The following is a 27,958-nucleotide window of genomic DNA, read 5'->3' as shown; positions in this document are numbered from 1 at the left end:
TTTGTAGGTCACATGCCATCCCCATTGAGCTACCAATGACCCTCACAGAACTGGAAAAAACCACCTTAAGCTTCATATGGAACCAAAAGAGAGTGCCCATAGCCAAGACAATCCTAAGCAAAGAGAACAAAGCTGGAGGCATAACACTACCTGACTTCAAACTATACTACAAGGCTACAGTAATCAAAACAGCATGGTACTAGACCAAAACAGAGATATAGACAAATAGAACAGAACAGAGACCTCAGAGGCAAAGCCACACATTTACAACCATCTGATCTTTGACAAACCTGACAAAAACAAGCAATGGGGAAAGGATTCCCTGTTTAATAAATGGTATTGGGAAAACTGGCTAGCCATGTGCAGAAAGCAGAAACTGGACCCCTTCCTGACACCTTACATTAAAATAAACTCCAGATGGATGAACTCCTAACACCATAAAATTAACTCCTAACACCATAAAATCCCTAGAAGAAAACCTAGGCAAAACCATTCAGGACATAGGTATAGGCAAGGACTTCATGACTAAAACACCAAAAGCATTGACAACAAAAGCCAAAATAGACAAATGGGATCTAATTAAACTCCAGAGCTTCTGTAGAGCAAAAGAAACAATCATTAGAGTGAGCTAGCAACCAATAGAATGGGAAAAAAATTTTGCAATTTACTCATCTAACAAAGGCTAATATCCAGAATCTACAAAGAATTAAAACAGATTTACAAGAAACAAACAAACAAACCCATTAAAAAGTGAGCAAAGGCTATAAACAGACACTTTTCAAAAGAAGACATATATAAGGCCAACAAACATATGAAAAAAAGCTCATCATCACTGGTCATTAGAGAAATGCAAATCAAAACCACATTGAGATACCATCTCACGCCAGTTAGAATGGTGATCATTAAAAAATCTGGAGACAACAGATGCTGGAGAGGATGTGGAGAAATAGGAATGCTTTTACACTGTTGATGGGAGTGTAAATTAGTTCAACCATTATGAAAGATAGTGTGGTGATTCCCCAAGGATCTGGAAATAGAAATACCATTTGATCCAGCAATCCCATTACTGGGTATATACCCAAAGGATTATAAATCCTCTTATTATAAAGACACAAGCACACGTATGTTCATTGCAGCACTGTTTACAATAGCAAAGACCCACAAGCAACTCAAATGCCCATGGATGATAGACTGGACAAGAAAAATGTGGCATACATATATATACCATGGAATACTATGCAGCAATAAAAAAACGGTGAGTTTGTGTCCTTTGTAGGGACATGGATGAATTTGGAAACCATCATTCTCAGCAAACTGACACAAGAGCAGAAAATCAAACACCAAATATTCTTACTCATAGGTGGATGTTGAACAATGTGAACACATGGACACCAGGAGGGGAGCATCACACACTAGGGTCTGTTGGTGGGGGCTAGGGGATGGACAGCAGGGGATGGGAAGTTAGGGAGAGACAACATAGGGAGAAATGCCAGATATACATGGCAGAGGGATGGAGGCTGCAAACCACCTTGCCATGTATGTACCTATGCAATAATCCTGCATGATCTGCACATGTACCCCAGAACCTAAAGTACAATAATTAATAATAATAATAATTGCCATTATTTGAATTGTTGGGTGTTTCTCTGGAGTACCTGAATCTCAAGGCTATTTTTATTTGTTCTGACTCAGACATTGCCCAGAGGAAGCTCACACAATATGAACAGTCATTTCTTTGTAGGTGTTTCATTAAAAACAGAAAAAAAAAATAGATGGAATTGTCTAATATTGTGGCCACCCCCTCCCCCCCAAAAATGGGGAAACCCTAAAAAGAAAAGCTGGAAGAAAAAAAGAGGTCAATGGAGCCTCTGGAAAGGTTTGGTGAGTTTGATACATATAAAATTGAGAATGCCACATGCACATACAGGATTTAGACTTAGGAAGACAATGTTGGGGGTGCAGAAAATAGTTCCCCAAAATATGGTGCTTTGGCATGTTGCCTACTTTGAAAATTGAAAGGCCTCAGAAATCAGTCTCAGAAGCGAGGTCTGTCTCTAGCCTTTCACTTGCTTCCCTGTCTCTCTGATCCTCTTTTCCAAAGCACCAGGAGGGACTCTCTGGAATTTACTTATCTAAGAAAACTTCATTCCAAAAGAAATGCAATTGTCTTAAGGCTCCTTCTCTAGGAATCTCATCAAATTACCAGGAAAGACTAACCCCAGAAGAGAAGACCCTGGGAGTCTTCATCATACCTGACAGACTTCATTTATTCTTCTGAGGGAGGTTCTGGGAGATTACCTAGGAAACTTTATCGGCACAATAAACCAGGAGAATTATTTACTGACCATTGTCTGACCTATTCATTTCTCCATTTTCCTCTCCCCTAAGGAGACATCATTTGAGTCTCAATCATCTTGCTCCTCTTTGACTTCCTATTTTGCATGACTACCATGAACACATATGCACATAATAAATTTGTTTTTCTTTGGTTAGCCTGTTTTTTTTGTTATGGTGTGTTGGCAGTGTCCTTGTATGGCGGTCATCATCACCCTTCTGCCCCAGAAGCACTGAGCTTTTTAAAGAAGCACAGGTATAAATGTTCATTAGGCAATGGTTTCTTAGATATGACACCATAAGCAGAAGCAACCAAAAAAAAAAAAAAAAAAGGATAAATTGGGCTTTGTTGAAATAAAAAACTTATGTTTCAAAGGAGATTATTAACAAAGTAGAAAGGCAACCCACCAAATGAGAGAATATATTTGCTAATCACATCTCTGATAAGAGTCTAGTAACAAGAATACATTTAGGATACTTAAAACTAGAAAGTGAAAAAAAAATCCAGTTATAAAAGGAACAAAGAATCTGAATAGACATTTCTGCAAACATAATATAAAAATTTCTAATAAGCATCTTTAAAAAATGCTCTACATGGCCGGGTGTGGTGGTTCACACCCGAAATCCCAGCACTTTGGGAGGCAAGGGGAGATGGATGACCTGAGGTTGGGAGTTCAAGACCAGCCTGACCAACATGGAGAAATGCTGTCTCTACTAAAAATACAAAATCAGCTGGGTGTGGTGGCAAATGCCTGCAATGCCAGCTACTCGAGAGGCAAAGGCAGGAGAATCACTTGAACCTGGGAGGCAGGGGCTGTGGTGAGCTAAGATCACACCACTGTACTCCAGCCTGGGCAACAATAGCAAAACTCTGCCTCAAAAAAAAAAAAAGTGCTGTACATCGTTTGTCACTAGGGAGATGCAAATCCAAACTACAATTTGATGCTATATTACTTTACATCCACTAGAATGGCTATTAAAAAAAAAAAAAAGGACTAGATGCAGTGGCTCATATCTGTCATCCTAGCAGTTTGGGAGGTTGATTACCTGAGGTCGGGAGTTCAAGACCAGCCTGACCAAGATGAGGAAACCCCGTCTCTGCTAAAAATACAAAATTAACTGGGCTTGGTGCCACATGCTTGTAATTGCAGCTACTTGGGAGGCTGAGGCAGGAGAATCATTTGAACCCAGGTGGCCGAGGTTGTGGTGAGCCAAGATTGTGTTATTACACTCCAGCCTGGGCAACAAGAGCAAAATTCCATCTCAAAAAAAAAAAACAACAAAAAAAAGATGGACAATAACAAGTGTTGGCAAGGAGGTGAAAAACATTGAAAGACACACATTTCCTGTGGGATTGTAAATGAAGCAGCTTGCGGCTCCAGACCTAGCAACCCCCTCCCAGCTTGCAAAAACCACCCTGAACTATAACTTCTGTAACCTTCCACTGAAAGTCTGAAGTGACTGGAAAACATTTTGTCCACTTTAAAAAAATTAAATAGAAGAGTTACTATATAACCCAGTAATTCCACTATGAGGTGTATACCCAAGAGAAATGAGTATATATATTCACACAAATACTTGTACATATGTATTTGAAGCAGTTTTATTCTCAATGGCCAAAAAGCAGAAAAAAAAAACTCATGTTTTTTAAACGATGAATGAAAAATTGTAGCAAATCCGTAAATAGAAAAATATTCAGCCATAAGGAGGGCAAAATTATTGATACAACTGGCAACATGGATGAACCTTTATAACAATGCAAGTAAAAGAAGCAAGACACAAAAGACTATATAATGTAGGATTCCACTTATGTGAAATACCCAGAACAAACAAATACATAGAGACAGAAGGTAGATTTGGGGTTGCCAGGGTGGGAAAGACAGTGTAATGAAGGGCAAGTTCTACTGGGAATGGGATTTCTTTTAGGGGTAATAAATTGGAATTAATTAGAACTGAAATAGAGGTGATGTTATACTAATTGTGAATATATAAAAATTAACTGATTGCTTGTATAGTTTAAAAGAGTCATTTTTATGATATACAAATTATATTTCAATTTGTAATAGGACTATGAGAAAATGTAAAAATATGCAGAAAAAAAGGGAACTCAATCATAAGGAATTACAACAATAAAAACAGAAAAATATAATTTGCATAAGATAGTAAAGAAAAAGTTCTTTTTCACACACAAAGAATTTTTTAAATCTTTACATTTCAAAGAAATATTGTATATCAGAGAAGGGAAAATGACACAAAGCTAATAATTCTAAAATATTCTAATAAATGTATGGAAAAAATAACTTGAACAGTTGTATAAAATATTAAATCCCCTATTAAAAAGCAGAATTCAGCAATATATATATTATGCAATGCCAGACTACCTGAGGCCCACTAAGTCCTCAGGGAAAGACAGAATGGCCCAAGAATTTCTAGCCAAACATAATGCTAGCACATGTAACCCAGTTTATTTAACCATTCACTCATTGCATTATATCCCTCCCCAACTCCTTACCCCCCGCTGTCCCTCCCTTATTTCCCCCGACAGACCCCCAATGTGTGATGCTCCCCTCCCTGTGTCCATGTGTTCTCATTGTTCAACACTCGCCTATGAGTGAGAACATGCGGCGTTTGATTTTCTGTTCTTGTGTCAGTTTGCTGAGAATGATGGTTTCCTTTCTCCAATCATGTAATGCTTTCCTTCCCTCCCTACTCCCTCCTTCCCTCTCTCCCTTCCTCCTCCCTCCCTCCCTCCTGCCTTTTCTCCCTTCCTCCCTCCCTCTCTTCCTTCTTCCCTTCCTTCCTTCCTTGTTCCCTCCTTTTCCTCCTTCCAATCTTCCTTCCTTCTCCCCCTTCCTTCCTTCCTTCTTTTCTTCCTTCCTTCTTCCCTCCCTTCCTCCCTTTCTTCTTTCCTTCCTTGTTCCCTCCTTCTTTTCCTCCTTCCAACCTTCCTTCCTTCTCCCCCGTCCTTCTTTTTCCTTCCTTCCTTTTCTTTCTTTGTCTTTCTCCCTCCCTCCCTTCTCCCTCCCTCTCTTCCTTCCTTCTTTTCTTTCTTTTTTTCCTTCCTTCCTTCCTTCCTTCCTTCCTTCTTTCTTTCAAGATAGGGTCGTGATTTGTCACCCAGGCTGGACTAGAAAGCAGTGGTGTTATCTAACTCACTGCAGCCTTTCTGCCTGGCTTTGCCCTCCCAAGTAGTTGGGACCACAGGTGCCACCAAACCTGGTTAATTTCTTTTCTGTATTTTTCACAGAAATGACATTTCTCTATGTTGCCCAGGCTGGTCTCATCTCAGGCTCCTCAGCTACAGTCATCCCCCCACCTCCGCCTCCCAGCACACTGGGATTACAGATGTGAGTCACATGATTGCCCATATTATTCTATTTTTGAATGTGTTTTCTAGGCCGGCTGTATTCATCTTCAAAGCCATGGTGCCACTGCAGAACGACAGAAGAAAATATATGTTATTATCAGGTAAGCATAACATAATGTACATTTTATATAAATGGAGATAAATTGAAAATAATTATCATTTTTAAGATTGCATTTATCTCTAATGTAAGTCATGAATGAATTATGACCTGAAAAACAAAAAGGACACTTTAATTTACAATTAACAGCTGTCTGTAATTACCAACATTTAAGGATGCGAAAGAAAATTACCTACAAAGCTTGATAATCTTTCAGAATTCCAGCTTTTCCCACCATGTTTGAATTTGATTGCTTATGTATACTTAACTTCCAGCCCTTCCTGATTTGAAATAGCCTCTCTATTTTACATGATTTTGTTTCTAGAATCACTCACTTTCTCTCTCAGGTCATTATGCTTTTCACACCAAAATTATCACTGTAGTTTAACAGAGGCAGCTTGTTCCCAGACTTTGGGCAGTGAGACGCTGGCAGTTTTGCCCATAGGCAGTGTAAAGAAGTGTTACTCTCTGCACCAGAATCAAATCTCCAGAAGCCCTCACTGAAGCATTGGATTCCTAGCCCTCAACTCAGGACTATCGGTGCAGGATTTCTGGTGAGGGTGCCCTGGTATCTGTCCTTTCTCAAACTCCTCACATGAGTCTCAGACACATCAAATTGTGAGAATATAAGGGCTGCAGGTTTGCCAAAATTAATTTTGGCTTCTTTAGACAGCAAACAAGGTGCTTATGGAGATTTTACACTGTTGTAATACACTTCCAGGTTTTCTCTCTGCCTTACCACATTTTTAACTATTGAACATCAGAGAAATCATCATTGCTATTTGAAGACATATGAGGTATGTTTCAGCTAAATGCTATAACTAACCAACTAGAATAATTAGCTGAAGAGCAATTTGACTCTCTGAAATTTAACATGTTCTAGAATTTTGAAAAAAGAAAGCATATGGAATAGTGTTTAAAAAATGGTTTCAAGAAAGAAAATACTTGTTCATTGATTTGAGATTAATTGGCCAGTTACAGATTTATTAAACTTTTAAATATGTGTAAGAGGAATTAATTCACCTCCACAGATCCCCAGTTTCGGATTCCAGTCCTACACTACTCCTTTAAGTGAAGCCTGCTTTGCTTTCAATTCAAAACCCTTACTCTGGTGGCATCTAGAATTCAGCACCAATTGAGTTCTTACATTCACCATCAAACAGATTCAAATATGCTCCTAACTCAGGGACTGCTGTGAATAGCAGTCACACATATCAAGGTAGAAGGATGTTTTTTGCACAATAAAGAGAAAACAATACAGTCTCCTTCTAGAATATTAAGCTGTATCAGCAGTAAGAGAAAATAAGTGGATATATGAAATCCATCTAGGATAAAAAAGAACAAAGTAAAATGATGGGTTTACTTTATGAGTTTTATCTGTCTTCCCTTTTCATGGTAAAATTTAGCTTGAAATTTGAAGATAAGTAGCTCTCTGAATTTGCTTCTTAAGATTGCACAAATATTTTCAAAGGTAGTTTATTTGAAAATAAAATGTTACTCATTCCTCCTTGAGAAAGAATTTTAAAACACTAACCTCTGTAGTGAATTGGTATACAAATCATAGTTCCAGTAACTTCATTCATTAATTCTAAAACCTCTGCGAAGCATGAGAAAAGGATAAAATATTTATGAAGTTTATATTTCAGTTGGCTGTTAATCAAATAATTACTAGAGTGCAAAGGATTTAATATATTTAGAGTTTATAATTTGGAGGGAAACAAACTCCAATACACCTAACTAAAAATGGTGAAGCAAAACTTTTATGCTCTAACCCTCTTAATTAGATAAAACTATAACAGAAATACATTTTTTTTTTTTTTTTTTTGAGACGGAGTTTCACTCATGTTACCCAGGCTGGAGTGCAATGGCGCGATCTCGGCTCACCGCAACCTCCGCCTCCTGGGTTCAGGCAATTCTCCTGCCTCAGCCTCCTGAGTAGTTGGGATTACAGGCATGCACCACCATGCCCAGCTAATTTTTTGTATTTTTAGTAGAGACGGGGTTTCACCATGTTGACCAGGATGGTCTCGATCTTTTGACCTCGTGATCCACCCGCCTCTGCCTCCCAAAGTGCTGGGATTACAGGCTTGAGCCACCGCGCCCGGCCAGAAATACATTTTTTTCTGAACAAACAAAATAAATGTTTGGTTATAATGAACTTAATTCAAAGGTATTTAAAAGCTGAGTAAAAGTTGTTTGAAGATGCATTCAAAACACATCATAAGCTTTTTTCTTAGCCTTTTGAGAACCAAATGATTTGACTACAGTGGAGAAAACTTTTCATTCTTCCTACTATTATGTAAGGAAGGTGATAGCGTAGCACTCCCTTTTTTTCTAGGCCTTAGATACAAAATTGTTCTAGAAAGATAGTTTGTCAAGGAGAATCTTTAATAGCAATGCACTTACCCACTTGGTATGAGGGGTAGAAAGGAAATGATAGAGTTGAACTTACCTTGTTGGTTTAGAGAACTATCTCAAGGACTGGGCACTCCTGAGGCCATGCCCTACTGGACTCGGGTTACTTTATATGCACGCTATTGTGCAGTGTGATGGTGGACAATTCGTGGATCACCTTGAGGGACTTGAAGGAGAAAGGGCATACTCCCCTTACCCTGCCATTTCTCAGTGTGGATGTAATTGGGAACAAAAGCTGTTGACAATTTGACCTCTGCATGGAAAATACAAAATTCTTCCAAAGCCATTGTCTGTTGACAGCAGCGTAAGGAGACACTGTAGACACAACGCAGAGCATAGCAAGCTGCGTTGGCTATTTTCTCTGCCCAGAGTAATCTCACAAAACTGGTCACTTCTCTTTCAGGGAGCTATCCCAAAGCCAGCTTCTCACTGAGTCCTTTCCTAACTTCACCAATCAAAGCTGCCCTCCTCCTATCTCCACCCTATATCATCACTCTCCCACAAAACACTTTACTTCCTTTACAGCACGTATCACTATCGGGAAACATTTTCTTTATTTCTTTATTGAGTGTTTCCTCCTTCCCACTGAAGAGTAATTCTTGAGGTTGTGACCAGTCCTGGCTAAAGAACCATTGTCATTCATTTGCAAATATTTATTGCATGTCAGAGGCTGGATGCACAATGTTCAGCAAAGCAGACAAGATCCTTGCCTTCTTGAACCCTATATTAATCAAATAACGACAGAAACAATTGTAAAATTATATCTGTGATCAGTGCTGGGAAGGAGAGAGACATGCACTAGCCACATGGGTAATGGAAAACCTAACTGAGTCAGGGATGTCAGAGAAGGTTTCTCAGAGGAAGTGACTTTGGAGCTAAGGTTTCAAAGATAAGCAGATATTAAGTGAGGAGATTCTAAGCTGAAGGAAATGAAAGACCCTGTGGCAACAGGGAAAATGGTGTACGTAAGGGACTGCAGGAGGGCAGATGCAGCTGGAACACAGGAGGCTGTGGGGAGCTGGGTGCAGGGATGGATCATGGGGGTCTCCAGGGGCTGGACAAGAGCAGGGATGGGTGAGCTGTGACTTTACATCCAGTGCATTAGAAGCGATTGAGTCTTCTGTGTGTGCAAATGTGGCAGTGTATGTGTGCGTTCACAGGGGAGGATAATCAGGTTGTAAATTCCAAAGACAGTTATAGTTATTCTGTAGAAGACAGTTGACTGGAGAGAGAGAAAAATAGTGTAAGCAGACCACTTAGAAGGTTATGGCAGTATTCCAAATGAGGGACATTTGAATTCAGGTAGTACTCTTGGGAAAGAAAATAAGTAGGTAGACCCCAGAAACATAAAAGATATAAAATTGAAAGGACTTGATGTTGGATTGGATAGGAAAGAAAATAGGACAACTTGCTACTTACTTGAGTTGATTAAGGCTGCCGTCATTATCTGAAAGTGAAGATTCTACAAGGAGATGTGGAGAGGTATAGAGACCATGAACCTGGCTTTGACGTGTTAAGTTGGAAGATTTTACAGGGAGCTTGAATAAATTACAACTTGCTACACTTCTTGAATTTCTATGAGTTAGAGTTTTAGCCCTATTCAATTCAACCTGGCCAATTACCTTCACTCTTTAAAATAATTTTGGTTATCATCCTTCTTTAATAGCTAAATGGAAGCCTGTAGTTTTGTTTTCTACAACTTTAAATTCTACGTATTGTGTGAAGCACCAAGTAGGCCTAAACACCAACTCAGGAACTTTTACAGTAGTGAGAATTGAGGGTTTGGCTTTTGGTGGTTTTATCTGTAAAAATATAAAATCAGTAACTTGAAATCTGAGATCGAAATCATATATCAAAAAAAACATAGTGGAATACCAACATATAGTTTTATAGAACCTGAGCCTAAACTGTCAAAATCTTACTGCATTTAATACAGACATCCAAGTCCAGTCAAATAACATTTCACAATATCAGATTAGAATGTTCACAACACATCGCAAGTCATCTGGATTGATATCACCTCCCCGCTGTACTCAGCCTTCGCTATTGATTATCTACCCAACAGGCAACAGAGCCAGGCAGGAGATATTTTTTCTAAAATAACACACAGTTGTGCTGAGATCTATTTGTGAGGTACCTTTTAAAGACAGTGCAAAAATGTCTTCTGATACATCGAGAAAGATTACCTAGAATTAACCAGAAGATATCTTGTTCTTTTTATTTATTTCTGTTGTTTTCATTTGGTAGAAACTCTGAGATAGTATGCAGAAATTCTTTTCATTTTTAACTCATTTTGTGAGTTCAATTTGATGTTACTTTCTGGAAAGATTTCTTTTTTCTTTTTTTTAAAAGATATCTATCTCTCTATCTCATCTATCCTCACATATGTGTGTGTTACCACTCTAAAATATTTAACAACTATATATGTTCATAGTATGTTTGATTTAAAATTTTATGTAAAATTCCATTACTTTAAACAGTAATAACTTCCAGAAACAGCAACACTAGTCTAAACTAACATAAAAGCTGTAATTTTTACAAATACATAAGCCTTCCCAAATAAGGTAATTTAACAAATGATATTTTTCTGAGTAACAAAACGAATGCCGACTTGCTAACCTATTTTGCAAAATTCATCAAGTAACCTAAACAAGGAATCTGTTCGTACATATACCAAGTAATTAAGAAAAAAAAGGAATTTACTGATTTAAAGTAGAAACAGAATCTTTCTACAGTTTATCATTTTACTTCACAATATTTTTCTCTCACTTAAAAAAATCCATCTTTAATCATTAAGATTTAATTTAGACCCAAATCAAGTAAAATATACATACTCCTAAAATTTAACCTGCTTCTAGAAATATAGAAAATGTATTCATTCAGGCAGCCACCAGGAAAACCACCACATGTAAAGAGTGCCGTGGATCAAAGGGATATTTGAGTCGTTTTATTAACAGCTATGTGACAGAGGGACAGAAGCTTGAAGAACTGTCTTTCCCAATCGGAAAGGGTAAATGATCTGTCTGCAATGTCTGTCACTACCAGTGGCCAGCCTGGATGCTCTGTCCTGGTTATGTAGCTGGGTAGGAAGACATTCCTACTAAGGGTTATGTGTGCTCCACTGGGTGTTTAAGGAAGCATTGGCCCCATGACAATAGTGATGTCCACCTCTAAATGAGCGAGCATCTCTAGTGTCTAAGCCTTACATCATACACTGAAAACTACTTGCAAGCAATATACAGAAAGTTATCAATTGAAAATTATTAAGTATTATTTACCCAATACTCAGAGAAGAGAGAGCTATTCTACTCAATGTAGGGAATATACTTATTCAGAAAATTTATTCCAGTGTTCCTTTTTATATTAACATTTATTATTTTCTAATTATACACAATACTTGTTATATCAGAAAAATTTGCTGACATGGAAAAATATATTAAAAAGAGAATGAAAAACGCCCATAACCCCATCTCCAGAAATAGCCCCATCAGCATTTTGGTATAATTCTTTCCAGTCTATCTTTATGCACATGCCACTTTTAAATTCAACTAAAATCATACTAAATATGGTATCTTATACTAATTTTAATACAATATTATATTATTATTTTCCATGTTATTAAATATTATTTTAAATCATGTATTTTAAAGTCTATACAATGATCAAATTGTTACCTATGTGGTAATATATTTAGCAGGTAATGTACTTAAGAACACATATGCTATTTCCAACTTTTATTACTTTTGAAAAAACGGAATTTTTACAATTCTTTTCTAAACTTCCACATTCAATGCCCTTTAAACCAGTGTGTGAAACACTGACGCATCAGTTTTAAGGCATAATAAATAAGTCACTCAACAGACATAAAAAGAATCTAACAAGTTTTTTAAATAAAAATGATATGAGTAATGAAAGAGCTACTTTCTATAAATCACAACATTTCAAGATATAGTACTTTAAAAGGGTGTCTTGTTTCTAATGGCACACTTTTCAAATATGCACCAGGTGGCAAGTACCAGTTGCAGTGATAATCTTTGTGTTGAGAAAAATGCCTAAACTTTTGCTCTATCAGTGGCTGCTGTGATCTTGACTCATAAATGAGATCTCAGGCACATTTTTGTCTTCTTACAATGGAGAAGGGTCCTGTAGTAGCTGGGGTGCTGAAGGGGAGCTGTTCACGTGTGGATGTCTGCAGCAGGCAGAGGATCTTGATTGTCAGAATCAACTGCTGGTGCTGAATAGGACAGGCAGCCTTTACCAACACGTTCATCGAAACGCAGTGCGAAGATGCAATTGGGGCTGTCTTTACAGTAGTCAGTGAGGAGGGGTTAAATCAATGAAACACTCTCCAGATAATTCAAATGAATAAACTTGATGAAGAGAGACGAGAAGACATCTTTCCGACAAGTAGCCTTGCATTGGCTTTTTAAAATATTTTAAATAATGGTTCTATTTTGAATTTATCTTAGGTGGAAAATTCATCAAAATCACTATTTCAACACTAGCGTCTATGAATCCCTTTATTATACATTATTTCTCTTCCATTTAATTAGTAGGTATTCAAGGGTCTAAAATCCAAAATAAGTAGTTTAAACATATTAAATAACAACTGCGCTGGTCAGTGTGTTAGAGTTCAAAACATCTGAAAACAACTGCACACACATCCCCAATTCCACCTGTCTGGTAACTTGCACCACACAGAAACTAATCAAAATCAGCAGTGTCATCCTAAGGTTATCTAAGACAACAACTAGACAGTGGTTATTCTTTTCCTGAAGGTATTTGCAAAACAAATTTAGACCCTTTCCTATGATTCCCAATCCATTCCCTGCCAAACAATCACCCCGTTGGGCATATGACTTCTCCACCACCCTTGAGTGATTGAACAGGAAAGGGTGTTACGACCTTTCTGACAGTGACCTGCAAGGAGGGAGCTGTGGTAGTGCCACGCTCGTCCCTCAGGTGCACTTCATAGGCGAGGCTCGCCGCCCTCAGGAGACAACCGTTCGTACCCTGAGTAACGTAACACGTACCACATGCACAGTTTCATTCTCCAAATAAGAAATGCCCTTAGCGAAAAGGCTAAACTCACCCAAAGCAGACAGATCTTTTACTCTCACATTTGAAAGCACAGGTTCAGACTGGAAAAAGGATTTAAACCACCAGGTGGATTCTGCCACTTCAGGCAACCCTATCAAATAAAATTCATATTACTCCTTATTAAACAAAGTAGAGATTAAAAATAAAAAGAAATAATAAGAGTGACACTAAAGGAATAACTAAGTACCTTGCTGTGATTTGTCATCATCTATGAAGTTAACAGAATCAGAGCCCGTTAAAGAACTAACTGAAGAAATACTGGACTCTGTAGGAAACAAATGATATTAAACAAATAAATAACTAGCAACCAGACAAGCACATTCTCATCATTTACATACAAACACTCAAGGAGCCTGGTTTGAAATCATTCACTCCTGGCTTATGAATTCATGAATTAAAAATCTGATCAAATTACCAATCAATAGAAAGCTGCCCCATTAAGAAAATACTGTATGTTCCACTGATAAGATAAACTCATTTCCAAGGCAGGCAACTCTCTCTCTCTCCATGGATATGAATGTTGAATTTAAAATGTATTGTAAATGTTTTCAGATTCAAAAACTTAGAATGAGACCAAGAATAAATGTTGTACTACAGTAGAAATATTACATATGTATATGTTTAAAGTTCTACAAAAGTCATAAAATCTAGAAATTAAGGAATTATTTTAAAAGAGCAAGTATTTTGTCTTATTAGACTTGTATTTAAAACCTATGTCTCTTATAATATCAGAATATGAAAATAACTCATAGATAAATAGCACCAGTAAATGAGCATAGTTTAAACTTTTGGTACAATGAATAAATCAGTAGATGTTTCTGAGGCTTATATTATGAGCAACCCTTGAAAGAGGAGTCTTCTATGTGTTGTTACCATAGATACTCTTAATAACTACTAATTCAGTTCTAAAATGCTTATTTCATTTTAGGAAATTTCTCAATCTTCTCTAAGAAGCTACAATTTTCTATTTGGCTATGAATATGAACAGATGGATAGATTAATAAAAATAAAACTGGCCAGATAGAAGTTGGCTTATTCTCCATAAAAGAAGGTGGATATTAGAAAATTTTCGAAGCAAAATCATGCTATCTTTTCTTTTTTAAGGAGTTGAATAATGCTTTATGTAAAATTATTCATTTTTAGTGGATCTTACAGAATGCAAGGCACATAAAATTAAAATGTGATTATGAAACATAAGCTGATGTTCACTGACTTATAAGTGTCAGTGGCTTCATTGATATAACGTAGCTAGAACAAAAAGAAGCTCCTGTCAGCGCTGGGTCAGAGGGGTCCCTGCGGCTTCCTGATTTCTTCACTACCACCAATAGCTGTCTCCTTAAGCTCTGAATGTAACATGATACATAAGTCAACAATATCCACAAACAACACCTCAAATCATATTATCTAGAGATGTTCTCTATGATGATGCAACTTACTTCGATAATACTGATTTCTGGCTAGAAGGCAACCAATGGAAGGTACCGACGCCATGGCTTTACCCGTGAGAAAGCGCCCAGGAAGCTGTGAGCATCAATCTGAGAAACAGCAACAGGGAAAAGAGACGTTGATATGAATCACAGGGAGTTTCCTTTTCCTTTTCCCATGTGACTGTTACAAAGTATTATCATTTATCGTGTAATACATATCTGGTAAAAGGAATTTAAATGTTTATACAAAAGTTCAACCAAATATATTGCAATTAAAACATACAATTAAGTAGTACATTTGGTTGAAAAAGTAAGAACTACACGTCCAACTATAAACAATTCACAGAACTTATTCCATCTAAAACAGACCTAGAGGTCAGAGAAAAAGTGTGAACTCAGCCATAAGGCAGTCACTCACCTATTTGTTTTCTTTAGTTCTTCTAAAATGAATGTGGTTCTAAAGTTTCTTCAGAAAACACATGCTTTGAAAGAATCAGTTCTTAGTGAGTGAAGAGAGTCTGCATCACCCACACAGGCCCAGACGCAGGCTGCAGTGACTATGCATGACCGGGGACCCCAGAGCACACATTATATTTAGAAGCCCCGGGCTGGCTGGAACCTGAGCTGCGGGTGACTCGGGGTGAGGTGGGCACACAGCCAGTCAGAGGCAGCAAGCAAACACTCTCTGCATGTCTGCCCTCCAGACGGCCAAAGGCCCTCAGAACGCAGCAGCCTGCCAAGTGCGGCTGCAGTCAGCAGGGCAGGACGTGGCCCTATGCTCTTTTGGACTCAGCTTCTTTAATATTACAACCGCTGATGACTAAAGAGAGGGAGGTGGTACCCAAGTGTCTCCTCAGCCTTTGATACAGTCACACACTCCACCTGCAGCACCACGCTGGGCACGTGTGGGATACAAGGACAGCCTGTTATCTGGCTGGGGAGGCTGAACATACCCGTCCACAGACACAGGGAGGCAAGGCAGAGTCCCACAGTCAAAGGAGAGCAAGAAAGAACTCGAGGGAACATTGCAGTCTTCCTGGAAGAGGGACACAGTCAGTAGAACTTGATGGACAGTGAGTTAGAAATTCTAGCAGGAATGACAAGAGACAGATGGAAACCATGGGTAATAAGAGGTTATTGATGACATTGTATCAATGTCATTCATTGATACAAAAGCTAAGTTTCATTCTGATTTTAGTAACATTTTTTGGATCCATTACTTCGCCCTTTCACAGACTCAGCTGACTTATGGATCAAACTGTGGATCCCTTTACGTTGAGCGGCAATTGCAACTATTGCTGATTCAATTTGTTCACTGGCTATTGGTTATGTGTGGCTTATGTATTCTTAACACAATTTTTGTAGTGTATACATTGCTATAAAATATTCATGTGGGCTAGGTTTTCAAATATATTCAAAACATTTACTGTAGTATGCCATCATGGCTTTTTAAAATATTACTCCAGACATGGGACCAAAAGATAGCTACATGATCCCACTTACATGTGGAATCTACAAAAGTGAGAAGAGTGATTACCCGAAGCAGGGAGCTGGGGGAGTCGGGAGGTGTTGGCTAAGGATACAAAGCTGCAGTTGTGTGGGATGAATACATCTAGAGATGTAATGTACAGCAGTTTCGCGGCTAATACTATTTTACTGCATACTGGAAACTTTCCAAGAGAGTAGATTTCAGGTGCTCTTACACACACACACACACACACACACACACACACACACCCCACACACACAAAATAAAAGAACTATATGATATGGGTGTGTTAATTTGCTTGAGTGTGGCAATCATTTTAGCACATTTAGGTATTTCTAAATGTCATGTCATGTTGTACATCTTAATTATACACAATTAAATAAAAAACAAAACAGACAGTAAATATCTACTTCACCTTACCCTCCTTCCTTTATGTTGCTAACGTCAATTATTTAGGCCATTCTTTCTCTGTTTTAATAATTAGATTTGCTACAGTTTCCTTTATTAACGCCACATTTTTTCAAAGAAATATTTGATCCTCTCTTGTCTCTTGATTTTCTTTCTTTATTTTCTGTCATGCTTGTATTCTTCTTCATTTTACTTACTCCAAAATTACACTTCTTGTCATTTATTCCAAAATATTTTATAACTGCCATTATGATATTTCTTGAGCGTTTAGGAATGCTTTCTCTTTTCCAAAAGTGTAGGATATTTTTTAGCTTTTAAATTCAAGGGTACATGTGCAGGTTTGTTATATAGGTAATGTGTTGTGGGTTTGCTGGACAGATTATTTCATCACCCAGGTACTGAGCTGAGTACCCATTAGTTATTACCCTGATCCTCTCCCTCCTCCCACCCTCCATACTCCAATGAACGTCAGGGTCTGTTGTGCCCCTCAATGTGTCCATGTGTTTTCGTTAATTAGCTCCCACTTTTAAGTGAGAACATGTGGTATTTGGTTTTCTCTTTCTGTGTTAGTTTGCTAAGGATAATGGCCTCCAGCTCCATTTGTGTTCCTGTAAAGGACATTATCTCATTCTTTCTTAGGGCTGCGTAGTATTCTATGGTGACTGTGTACCACGTTTTCTTTATCTAGTCTACCATCGATGGGCATCTTGGTTGATTCCATGTCATTGCTATTGTGAATGGTGCTGCAATGAACATACATGTGCATGTGTCTTTATGTTACAATTTATATTCCTTTGGGCATTATCCACTAATGGGATTGCTGGGTCAAATGATAGTTCTGTTTTTAGGTCTTTCGGGAAGTTCCACACTGTTTCCCACCACGGTTGAACTAATTTACACTCCCACCAACAGTGTATAAGCATTCCTTTTTCTCTGCAAACTTGCCAGCACCTGCTATTTTTTGACTAAGTGTAAGATGTTTAAAGCTATCTTTTAATTGATGATTTCTAAATCTTCTGCCTTGTCAGAAATTATGAGATGATTTCTGATTTTTACTCATTTTTGAAATAGTCTATGGAGGTGTCTTTCTGTGCACTTCAGAATAATAAATATTCTTTATTTACTGCATACTGCTGTTATTGTAGATATGTTTGCCAGATTGCATTACATAACTTTTTAAAGCAAATAATTCTTATACTTACCAATGTGTTACTGCTTGATCTACCAGTTTCCCGTATGAGTACCTCATCTAATTATGCCAATTTTTGTTTTATGAATTTTGAAGCTTTGGGATAGAATCACGCAATGATCACGATTATATTATCTGAGTGGATATTTGCCTTTGTCTTCTTTTATCACTACTGACGTTTTACGTTTGTGTTGTTTGTTTAATTTGTCTAATATTAATATTGTAGCACCAGCTTCTCCTCTAAGTAATCAGAAAGTCTATCCTTTTGAATCCCTTAATTTTCAGCTTGCTGTTCTCTCTGTTTTAACAATCACTTATAAGTATCCTTTAACCGTATTTTTTCCTAATCGTATCTGGTTTTCAAAATTTTTGAGTTTAGCCCACTAACATGTATTGGAATTACTCATATACTTGAACTTCAGATGTTGAGATCTTCCTACATAATTTTTGTGTCTCAGCCACATACATGCATGTGTATGCTTTAAAACTTTAACTGTAAATTTAGATAGTTTAAACATGATTGTCCTGCATTCTGACTGAATACTACAGTGTTTCTTCCAATTTACCACTTCTCTTTTTACCTATGTCCTACCTAAAATTTAACTTGTATGTATATACAAGTTATGTATATACATACATGCATAGATACATGTGAACATGTATGTAAATATTTACCTATTTGAATTTTATTGCTTTATTTCTTCCCTGTTTTGCATAATTCTTTTATTTGTTTCTCTGATCAACCTTAATATGGTTATTATGAAGTCTTGGTTGAAACCCTCTATGAAATTAGCTTCATTCCATATGCATTCTGTCACAATTGTGACTCTATTGACTGGCTTTCTTAGCAAGAGATTTCTTTGTAGGTTTTGGCTGTTGGTTTGAGGCTCGAGCGTTCTCTGAACTCTCCCTCAGCCTAGGCCACCCACCTCTCCTGGCTAATGGTATCATGGTGTTCACGTCCCATTCTCACCTGACCCTAGATTTGTAACTCTGAGTTATAACACTACTCACATTTTATTAAGTTATTTATTTCTTTCACATATTAAATTGTGAGCAGGTCAAAGACAGAAGTACCCCTATTCATTTCAGCTTCAGCAATGCCCAGCACAAAACCTGACAAATATGGTAGTTTACCCTCTAAAAATGGAATAAAACCAATGCATTCCTTCTTTGCCTGGTAATAAGGGTCACATCCTTGGCTAATAATAAAAATGTCATAACAGGGCCTAGATTTAAATGCTACAAATGACACAGAGTAATTTTTACGTGGATCGCTGATTCATGAGTTTTCTTTTTTAATATCCAAGTACTAAAATTAATCACAATCACATTCTGAGTGAGTCTTTTGTCCTAGAATTGAGGGTGCTAACATTTTTATTTGGTGATGACAAGATGAGAGTGACTGTCTGATTCCAATAACATGCTGAAAACCAGCAGGGAAGATGGAGCTGTCCCCTGCAAACTCCTCTGTTCAGACAAGTTGTAATATGTGCCTTACTGACGCCTCTTAAAGGGTTGAGAAACGGTTCAAAAAGACTAAGTTCTAATTAGTCAACTGCCACCGTTCTGAAGGATGATCTGTTTATCACATGTAAGATACTATTACTGTGCTAACCTACCCTGTGTTAGCCAGACAGACTCCATCTTGCTGAGAGTCAGACAGACTCCATCTTAACCTCCACCTCACCCCTCCTGCCATTTCTCCTTTGAGTGCATATCTGGGTCTTGTTCCTGTGCTGGGTCATGTTGTGCTTAGAACCATAGAAACATATAACTGTTGTAACCATATCCTGCTTGACAAGCCCACTTGCTATTGTGAATACCCCCTTGATTAATTGTATGGAAAGTATCGAATGCCCCCCAACCCTGGTAATTAGCAATCATGGGAACTGCTTGTGTATACCCTCCTTAGTTAATCAACAATCACGGAGCCTCCTGCCTCCTAGTTACCAGTCTCCTCCCCTAACTTGCTTATTCTGCTTCTGTAAAATTCCTCTTTGCCCCCTTATGCTGAACAACATGTAAAAGGAAATCAAACCCCTTCCTCGAGCCTGAGAGATTTTGAGCATGAGCTGACTTTCAGTCACCAGCAATAAAGGACTCACAGCAGATTTCAGAGTGTGGTGCTTTCCTAACTCACTCGGATGTAACAACTCTTTCTAACTTTATTGACATTGGATGCAGTAGTAAATAGATACCAAATTGCTGTTTTCTGGAGCATGGAAACCCATGAGAAGAGCAATGACTAAGCTTGCTGACAACTCACCATGACCCTGTGTGGTCACAGACTGCTGGCCAACTGTGCAGTATGAGAGGATCAGTATCTGACTCTCCTGGAAAACTTGAACTGTCTAGATCTCATTCCAATCTACGGTTATAAAATATCTGAGTGTCCCTCCAAGATGCCGAGATTTTAAGTGTGTCATGACAGTCAGGCCAATAAATGTGCTATATTAACCATAGTAGTCACGCGGAAGAGGTAATGCTCAAATGAGTATGTGATTTTCAATGGACCACTAAACAGCCAGGGTGTTAGGAGGCAGATTTGGGGTGCCCACTAGATTTAGTGTGCCCTATAAAGACATGACCATCTGCATTAAAACACTGTTTCATTTCGTAATTATTGTGGAAAAGGTTGCCAACAAGTAGTTATTGACTGTCTCTGGGACTCTGCAAGTGATATATGACAGAGGAAAAATAATATCTAACTTTATTTGAAATTCATTTCAGTTCCAATATATATATTTCCATTGTTTGATTAAATTTTATATTTCTCTGAATTGTCTATAGTCTATCTGTTGTCATGATTTTACACAACAGAAACCAGTCTTATCTAAAATCAGGAAACAATGTATTGGAAGAATGGTGTTCAGTTCATATAATCATTAGGAAGCATAGAGCAGTGGTCTCTCATGAGCAGGATTCTACAGAAAAGATCCTAGGAGCTTACAGGGGGTCGTCTGGACCATGAATCACCAGAGCCAGGACACGGGAGGAGGTGCACCCAAACCGCTTCCCACGGCACTGGAGCTAAAATTGTTAACAGCCACACATCCCAAGGGCCGGGCTGTGGGCTCTTCTAGACAGCCTCTAAAAAGCGGCACCCTAAACCCAGTGGGCACCCCAAATCTGCCTCCTAATACGCTAGCTGTTTAGTGATCCACTGAGAAAGTTTTTCTTATCTAGAAGAAGGGAGCACAGGACAATGTAATATTAAAGTGTGTTCTCCAGAAAATTCTGGCCCTCCTGCTTCTTGGGGGACGAGAGACTGGGGCTCGGGGTGCCCTCTCTTACTGACCTCTGGCTCACACGCTTTGCCAACAAATCCTGTTTTTCAACCCATACTGTGTGATATTGTAAACTCTGTCCTGAGAGGTATTGCACTTTTGGGAGCCACTCAGGAAAAAAGCAGGCTAAGCAAAGAAGCACCTGCTTAAGTCACACCACAGGCAGAAGACGGTGAGGGTCCTGCTGTCAGCTGCAATGAAGCCACCAACACAGAGCCCCCAGCGGGCTGGAACTTAGCAGCTAACCCTAGGCCAGGCGACTGCGAGCAGCTTCATGGAGATAGAGAAAATATGTATCCTTGTAGAAAAAATTGCGTTCTTTCAGTATCTATTCTCTTCTTTCGTTTTTAACATTTATTGGGCATTATCTACCCAATTAGGCAACCCATTTCTCAGCCTCCCTTGCAGCAGAGAATATGTCTGCGCCAGTGAACTGTGAGAAGCATGTGGTTCATCTTCAAGGTCATCTCCTTAGAGAGCAAGCCACTTGGCATGGACTTCTTTTTGGTTTACTAGGTGGAAAGTGTTACTAACCAAAACCATCTTACCAGAAGCCACACTGTGAGAATAGCTTTCCCACCTCAGGCCTAGTACCAGAGAATGAAATACAGTTCTCTTTCTAGACTGTATAATCCTCTTGTTGTTATGAGAGATTAGCTTGCATTCTGGCCATTAAAGGCAAGTTGGACTTCAATAGGGAGAGATGCAGAGTGTTAGATTCCCCCCAAAACAGAACAGGTCTTCAGATGCTGGGCTGCAAAGGAGTGAAGGCTGATGTCACCAGAATGCTGTATTCTCCCTGATCCTAAAACATATCTTTTGCTCTGCTAAGCAGCTCCAGCCATTTCCTTCCACTTGAACGTGGTAGCCTCATTCCCACCACATGCCAGAGCTTACACTGTTTACCCAACTTACAGGTCTTTCTCTTTTGCCCTTTTCTTGAACCCCTTAAGGCAAAAGAGAATTAAGTTCAATGACTTCTCGATTCATATCTGTACTACTATTGGATGGAATAATGAGTCAGTTGCCCATCATGCAAATATACAAACAGTAAAAAACAAATTAATCTGTTTTCATCTTCTCTCCTCTGCCCTGCCTTCTCCCTGCCCGGCTGCCAAATAGTAATTGTACTATAAAAACAACTTTGATCAATTATTTCAAGCCCTGGTCTAGATTCTTGAGGCTTGCTCCATAGGCATCCTTGACACCATCTAGAAAGCCACAGAGCAGCTGAGTGATATCTCTGGTAGTTAAATCTACGAGTAGCAACAAGATCTTTCCACCTCGGCCTCAGTGTTAACTCATGAACTGGGGAGAGGCGAGTTCCCCTTCCTGGTGCAAAGACCATTCCTCAGTATATTCTCCCTTTAGGATCCCCTGAGCTGCACTTGTATTTTTTTTTCCCCAATACTGGTACACTTCCTCCTTCCTGTGGTAAAGCATCTAAATGAACATAACTGGCTCAAGCCACATCTGTGTTTCTGCCTTGCAAATCCTACACCCGCTGAGTTGGATAATTACTCTGAGTAACTGTCAATATACTGATAGTTTGGAAGCCTATGAAACAGTTTTTGAACATGAACACACTTTATTGTCTAGCAGACATTCCACAGTATCAATAAGAGCACAGAATTGTCTGATTCTTTTTGTTTAAATTTTGATATCTCTTAATGTCAGAGCAATATCTTAAACACCATTTCCCACCAATCTATATTATTCCCATTTCCCCACAAATTCCCATTCTCAATATGAGGAGTCTGCTTATTTTGATATGCCTCAGATCCTCGTCTATGAACTGCAGAGTGCCTCTGATTATCCTACTGTAGGAACTTCAGGCTCTGTTACCTAGAAGACAGACAAATTTGCCCAGTTTTACTGAAGACTTTTCTTGGGGAAAAAATGATGAAAGAGAGTAAGGAAGGCAGGGCTGAGCAGTGAGAGATGCTGAACGGCAGGGAGCGGGCCTCGGTGGGCTTGCCCTGGAGGGAAACCCTGGCGGCACTGCCAGGCCCCACAGCCTGCCCTTACATTGCTTGAATCCACTGGCTTTGGATAGTAAGTTCACCTGTCTGGGAGCATCTCTTCAGGGGCTCAGATCGGTTCTTTTTCTGGGAAAACTCATACAAGGAAGGTTAGTAGGATGAAGTTGAATTCCTGCCACTGCAGAGGACTTGAGGTCACCGTGACTCCCCCGCTCTCCGGCCTGTGTTTCCTTACCAGCACCTCTTCTGAAACAAATGATTTACCTGGAGGACTGACCCGTATCTTCATCCTTGAACTTTCTGAACCACTGATCATCACAGCCTTCGTAAGCTATGGGTGTACGTGGGAAAGGTGCAGTTCCACGAAAGTCCTGTTCCTATGGCTCGCCCTTGGCTGCTCCTGGGAAGGAACCTCTGGAATCTTTTGTCCCATAGGAGTGTTTTTGCATTCCTGAGGTGTCAAGCCACACGGTACCAATTGTCTGGATAGTTTATACCAACGTGTGCTCCATGGTGATTTGGTGCTTCAGGAACAGAAGCAAGTCATACGAGTGCTCCATGCCAGCACGACTGACCTCCATAAAGACCTTGGGCTCTGAGGTTCAGGTGCACTGTCCTAATGGGGAGCATTTTGTACATGTCACACATTTTTGCTGGAAAGTTTCAGTGTGTCCCATGTGACAGCCCCGGGAAGGAAAACCTAGAATTTTGTGGGACCTGATTTTCTCCAGACTTCCCTCCAACCAGGTAGACGTTGGAAGTCCATCATCATCTATTGGATCCAGCTGGTTTTTATAGAGGCCGGGTAGTTTAATTAAATAGCAACCACCACTCATGCATTCTTTATATATATATATTTAAAAAAATTTTTTTTGAGATAGGGTCTCCCTCTGACACCCAGGCTGGAGTGCAGTGGTGCCATCTCGGCTCACTGCAACCTCCACCTCCTGGGCTCCAGGGATCCTCTTGCCTCAGTCCCGCAAGTAGGGGATTACAGGCACACGCCACCATGCCTGGCTAATTTGTGTATTTTTTTGTAGAGACAGGGTTTTATTATGTTGCAGGCTGGTCTCGATCTCCTGCGTTCAGGAGATCCACCCACCACAGCCTCCCAAAGTGCTGGAACCACAGGCATAAGCCACCACATCCAGCCCATTCTTTATATCTTAGTAGTACCAATATCAGCCATTTTCCCCAGGACGCAACTTTCAAAACATTTACTATCTTGGCTATGACATGGGGCAGGAGGAAGGGCAGGGAGAAGTTCTGGAAGCTTGCCCCAAGCCTTGCCTGCTACATCACTCCTTCACCACAAGACAGTGGCCAACATGATGGTTCTGTCAGCCACGGATTGTGCCCATGTGAATTTTACATTTGCGGACCAGGGAGCTGGCCGTTAGGTTCGGTGTACAGAGTAAGAGTAAACCAGACCTGGGTCAGGGCTCTGACACATACCGCCCTAACAAGCATGTCATGATGACATTTCTGACCCCTGAGAATCCATTTCAACATAGTTCTTTTGAGAAGTCCTCAAGATGTCATGTACTTCAATTCCACAGTGCATGCACCTCTTAGATCCCTCTGTGGAAGAACTAGGGTAAAGATTTTCAGATGTGCTTCCCATGGTGTTACAGGATTGCTACTTGTGGGAACCTAGCCCTCCTTCAGTCCGTAAGTTCTGGATCTGAAAAGTGTCTAAGATCCAGACACCAGGCCAGAGATCATGAATATTTATTGATGCAGCTGCCCTCAAAATCCTTGACTGTATTTTTATTGTCCAAATGAAGCAATGCTCTTGAGGCTGCTGGCCCGTCCTGGCCCTGGGAACACCGTGTCTATCAGCCAGCTCCCTGTGTGCAGGGCATCCTGTGCTGCCATCCTGACCTTACCACTCATGGCAATTGCATCACCAGCTTCTGATGATCGAGTGCCGCCAGCTAGCCTCTTTTGACGGATCTTGTCATTCCCGTTGTAAGTGGGAGTTCCTACTCTATAACAGCACCTCCTTTTCTCAGTTCTGAAAAATAGAAAAAAAAAAAAGCCTCACTGATTTTCTCCGTGAAACTGGTGCTTCTCTCTCCGATGTGCTCCTTTTCATTTTGGGAAAACAGTGTTCCCTGTGAAACGCAGCCAGCTGGGTTTTCTGGCCTTAAGTAGGACACCCGCTCCAGCATGCACATGGCTCTGAGGTTCTGGTTTTTCACCCTTTCATCAACCACCATCTTGCCCTGGAGGGAAAGCCCTCCAGCAATTCAGAAATTTCTGTTTCACTTTGTATGGGCTATTGTTACTTCCAAGAACTATCCTCACAACATAGCGGTTTCACATGCTGGGCTTGCCAGGGTGTTAGATGCCATATCATGGAAAAATCACCCTCTTCAAAAAATTCTTCCTTACCCCTTATGTCTGGCACTCCTTGAGCCAGCTCCCTAAGGAACCAGTTCTGTTTGCATTCGCCCATGTGCATGTTAGCTGAGCCCTGCTGCTCCTTTAGGGTAGACTCCCTTTCCTACATTAGTGGGCCGGCACTCCTTAGTAAGCTAATGTAACTCAAGCAGGTTACTTGTCCAGTGGTCAGGTTAGAACATAAGTGTCGATCCAGCAAGGACATGTGGTACATCATTTTAAGCAAGGAAAGAGCCCTGATTTTAAAAGAAAGGAGTTGGCCATCTCTGTAGTCATAGAGGGTTTGGGACGATCTTGTCATTCATAACATGTTAGTGCATTGACTTAAATGTCCCCATCACAAATCTCAGTGTCTGATTTTCTTTCCAGAGGGGCCCTGCCCTTGAAGAAGCAGACTCTGAGCTTCTCATAATTCAGCCTGAGGCTTACCCCTCAGCTTGTTTTGCCATTTAGCCACAGATCCCTTTACCTGCTGCCAAGGAGCCATCTGACTTTCTCCTTCTCCTCTGGCAGATTTTCTGCAGTGAATTGGCAACAGCCAGCAACAATCAGCTCATCCCACAGCCCTGCGATTGCTGTGTCCCCAGACCCTCTGCAACACCGGAGATGGTGCAACCACTGGGGCAGCACTCCCACCCTCGCACCTTCCAGTTATCATCTGCAGACCTTGGGAAATTGCCCCGTTTGTTTGCTAAGGCAAATGTAATAAAATACGGCCAACTGGGGGGACTTAAACAAGAGACGTTTATTTCCCACAGTTCTGGAGGGAGAAGTCTCAGATCAAGTGTCCACAGGGTTGGTTTCTTCTACGGCTTTTCTCCTGGGCTCATAGTCTTCTCTCTGTGTCCAAATTCCCTCTTCTTATGAGGATACCTCATAAGAAGGCCCACCCTAATAACCTCATTTTAACTTAATTACCTGTTTGAAACCCTATCTTCAAATCCAGTCCTATTATAAGGTTAAGACATCAAGATCTGAGTTTTGGGGAACACGGTATAGCCCATGCCATCCTGCGTGAGCTTGCCAAAAGATGATGGGTCCCCACCTGTTGCCCATGACAGGGTCCACATTGCCAGCCAACTGAAGGGTGATCAGCTCCAAAAGCTCAACCCTACTGCTAAGAGAGTTTTGGTCTCTCACTGGGCAACCTGAGCTCTAGGTGAGGGGAGTTTACTGAGGCATGAGGGAGAGAGTCCTTGAGCATCACCTCTCTTCTCAATTACATCTTGATATCACTCAGACAATTTACCAGTTATAAGTAAGTTTCAAACACAAAATGTATGCTAAGGAGAAAAAAAGTTTGTTTTTGAACATGAATTATCCATTTTATAAAATATCTTCCATTACATCAATTTTGAGTTAGTTTTCTTTACCCATGAATGCATTGCAATTTTTGAAGATAATATCCATATTTGCTGACATAAAATTTCACACATCCAGTCATTTTTTCTGCTGATCCTTTAGCTAAACTTATACAAAACAATTTCCTAGTCAGAATTAAAAACAGAGATGGGCCAGATGTGGTGGCTCACGCCTTAATCCCAGCCCTTTGGGAGGCTGAGGCGGGCGGATCATCTAAGTTTGGGAATTAGAGACCAGCTTGACCAACATAGAGAAACGTCATCTCTGCTAAAAATACAAAATTAGCTGGGCGTGATGGCACATGCCTGTAATCCCAGCTACTAGGGAGGCTGAGGCAAGAGAATCGCTTGAAGCCGGGAGGCGGAGGTTGCAGTGAGCTGAGATTGCACTACTGCACTCCAGCCTGGGCAACAAGAGTGAAACTCCATCACAAAAACAAACAAACAAAAAAACAGCGATGCAATAAGCTTCAGAGGCTGAGGCAGGAGACGCCTTTTTAATAACAAAGGGATAATTATCAAAGAGCCCAAATCAACACAACATGTTGAAAGCATTAAATTATATATTATTTATTTAAAATAAAATTTTTAAATCTGAGACCTACACATACAATATAGTTATCTATTTCACTCTATCCCTAACTGAGGACATGATGTTCAACACGGTGTTCTTTCATTTCCCTCCTATTTTTTCTTTCTTATGGACATAAACACTGCTAAATTTTCAGATGAAGTACAATATTAACTTTTATCACATGATCCAAAGCTCAAAATGGATTTTGAACTTCAACCGAGGGGGCAATATATCTTTATAAGTTTCATCCCAATAAAGATAAAAAAGACAACAAAATAAAACATTACCTTGGCTAAATCTTCCCAAGCTGTTGCCAGAAATTGTGGGAAACTCACTGGTATTGCAAATACATTATAACATAATAAGATAGTTTTATGTAACCAAGATCAGTAGTTGAAGGTGATTTATGTATAGCTAACCATAGCAAGACACAAGCAATTAATGTTATGTTAATCATAGACAATTTTCTAAAGTATTATTACTATATATATTCAAGCATATATACTCAATCACAAAAAC

General features: G+C 39.6%; 1 protein-coding gene across 1 annotated transcript; it reads right to left on the bottom strand.

The window, feature by feature from the left end:
• Positions 1-11,932: 11,932 nt before the first annotated feature.
• Positions 11,933-15,364, bottom strand: PPDPFL (pancreatic progenitor cell differentiation and proliferation factor like). The gene is made up of 5 exons (XM_032296049.1): positions 15,159-15,364; positions 14,750-14,848; positions 13,501-13,578; positions 13,306-13,404; positions 11,933-12,447 (listed from the first exon to the last, which is right to left on the bottom strand). The coding sequence occupies exons 2-5, from the start codon at positions 14,802-14,804 to the stop codon at positions 12,389-12,391; spliced, it is 291 nt and encodes a 96-aa protein (XP_032151940.1). The 5' UTR covers positions 14,805-14,848; positions 15,159-15,364; the 3' UTR covers positions 11,933-12,388.
• Between the last annotated feature and the right edge of the window lie 12,594 nt (positions 15,365-27,958).

The sequence above is a fragment of the Sapajus apella genome, unplaced genomic scaffold, assembly GCF_009761245.1.
Source record: "Sapajus apella isolate SASKATOON/1434 unplaced genomic scaffold, GSC_monkey_1.0 scaffold35, whole genome shotgun sequence".
Taxonomy (NCBI): Eukaryota; Metazoa; Chordata; class Mammalia; order Primates; family Cebidae; genus Sapajus; species Sapajus apella.
Note: the sequence above shows the minus strand (reverse complement) of the source record. Positions and strands in the feature narration are given on the sequence as shown.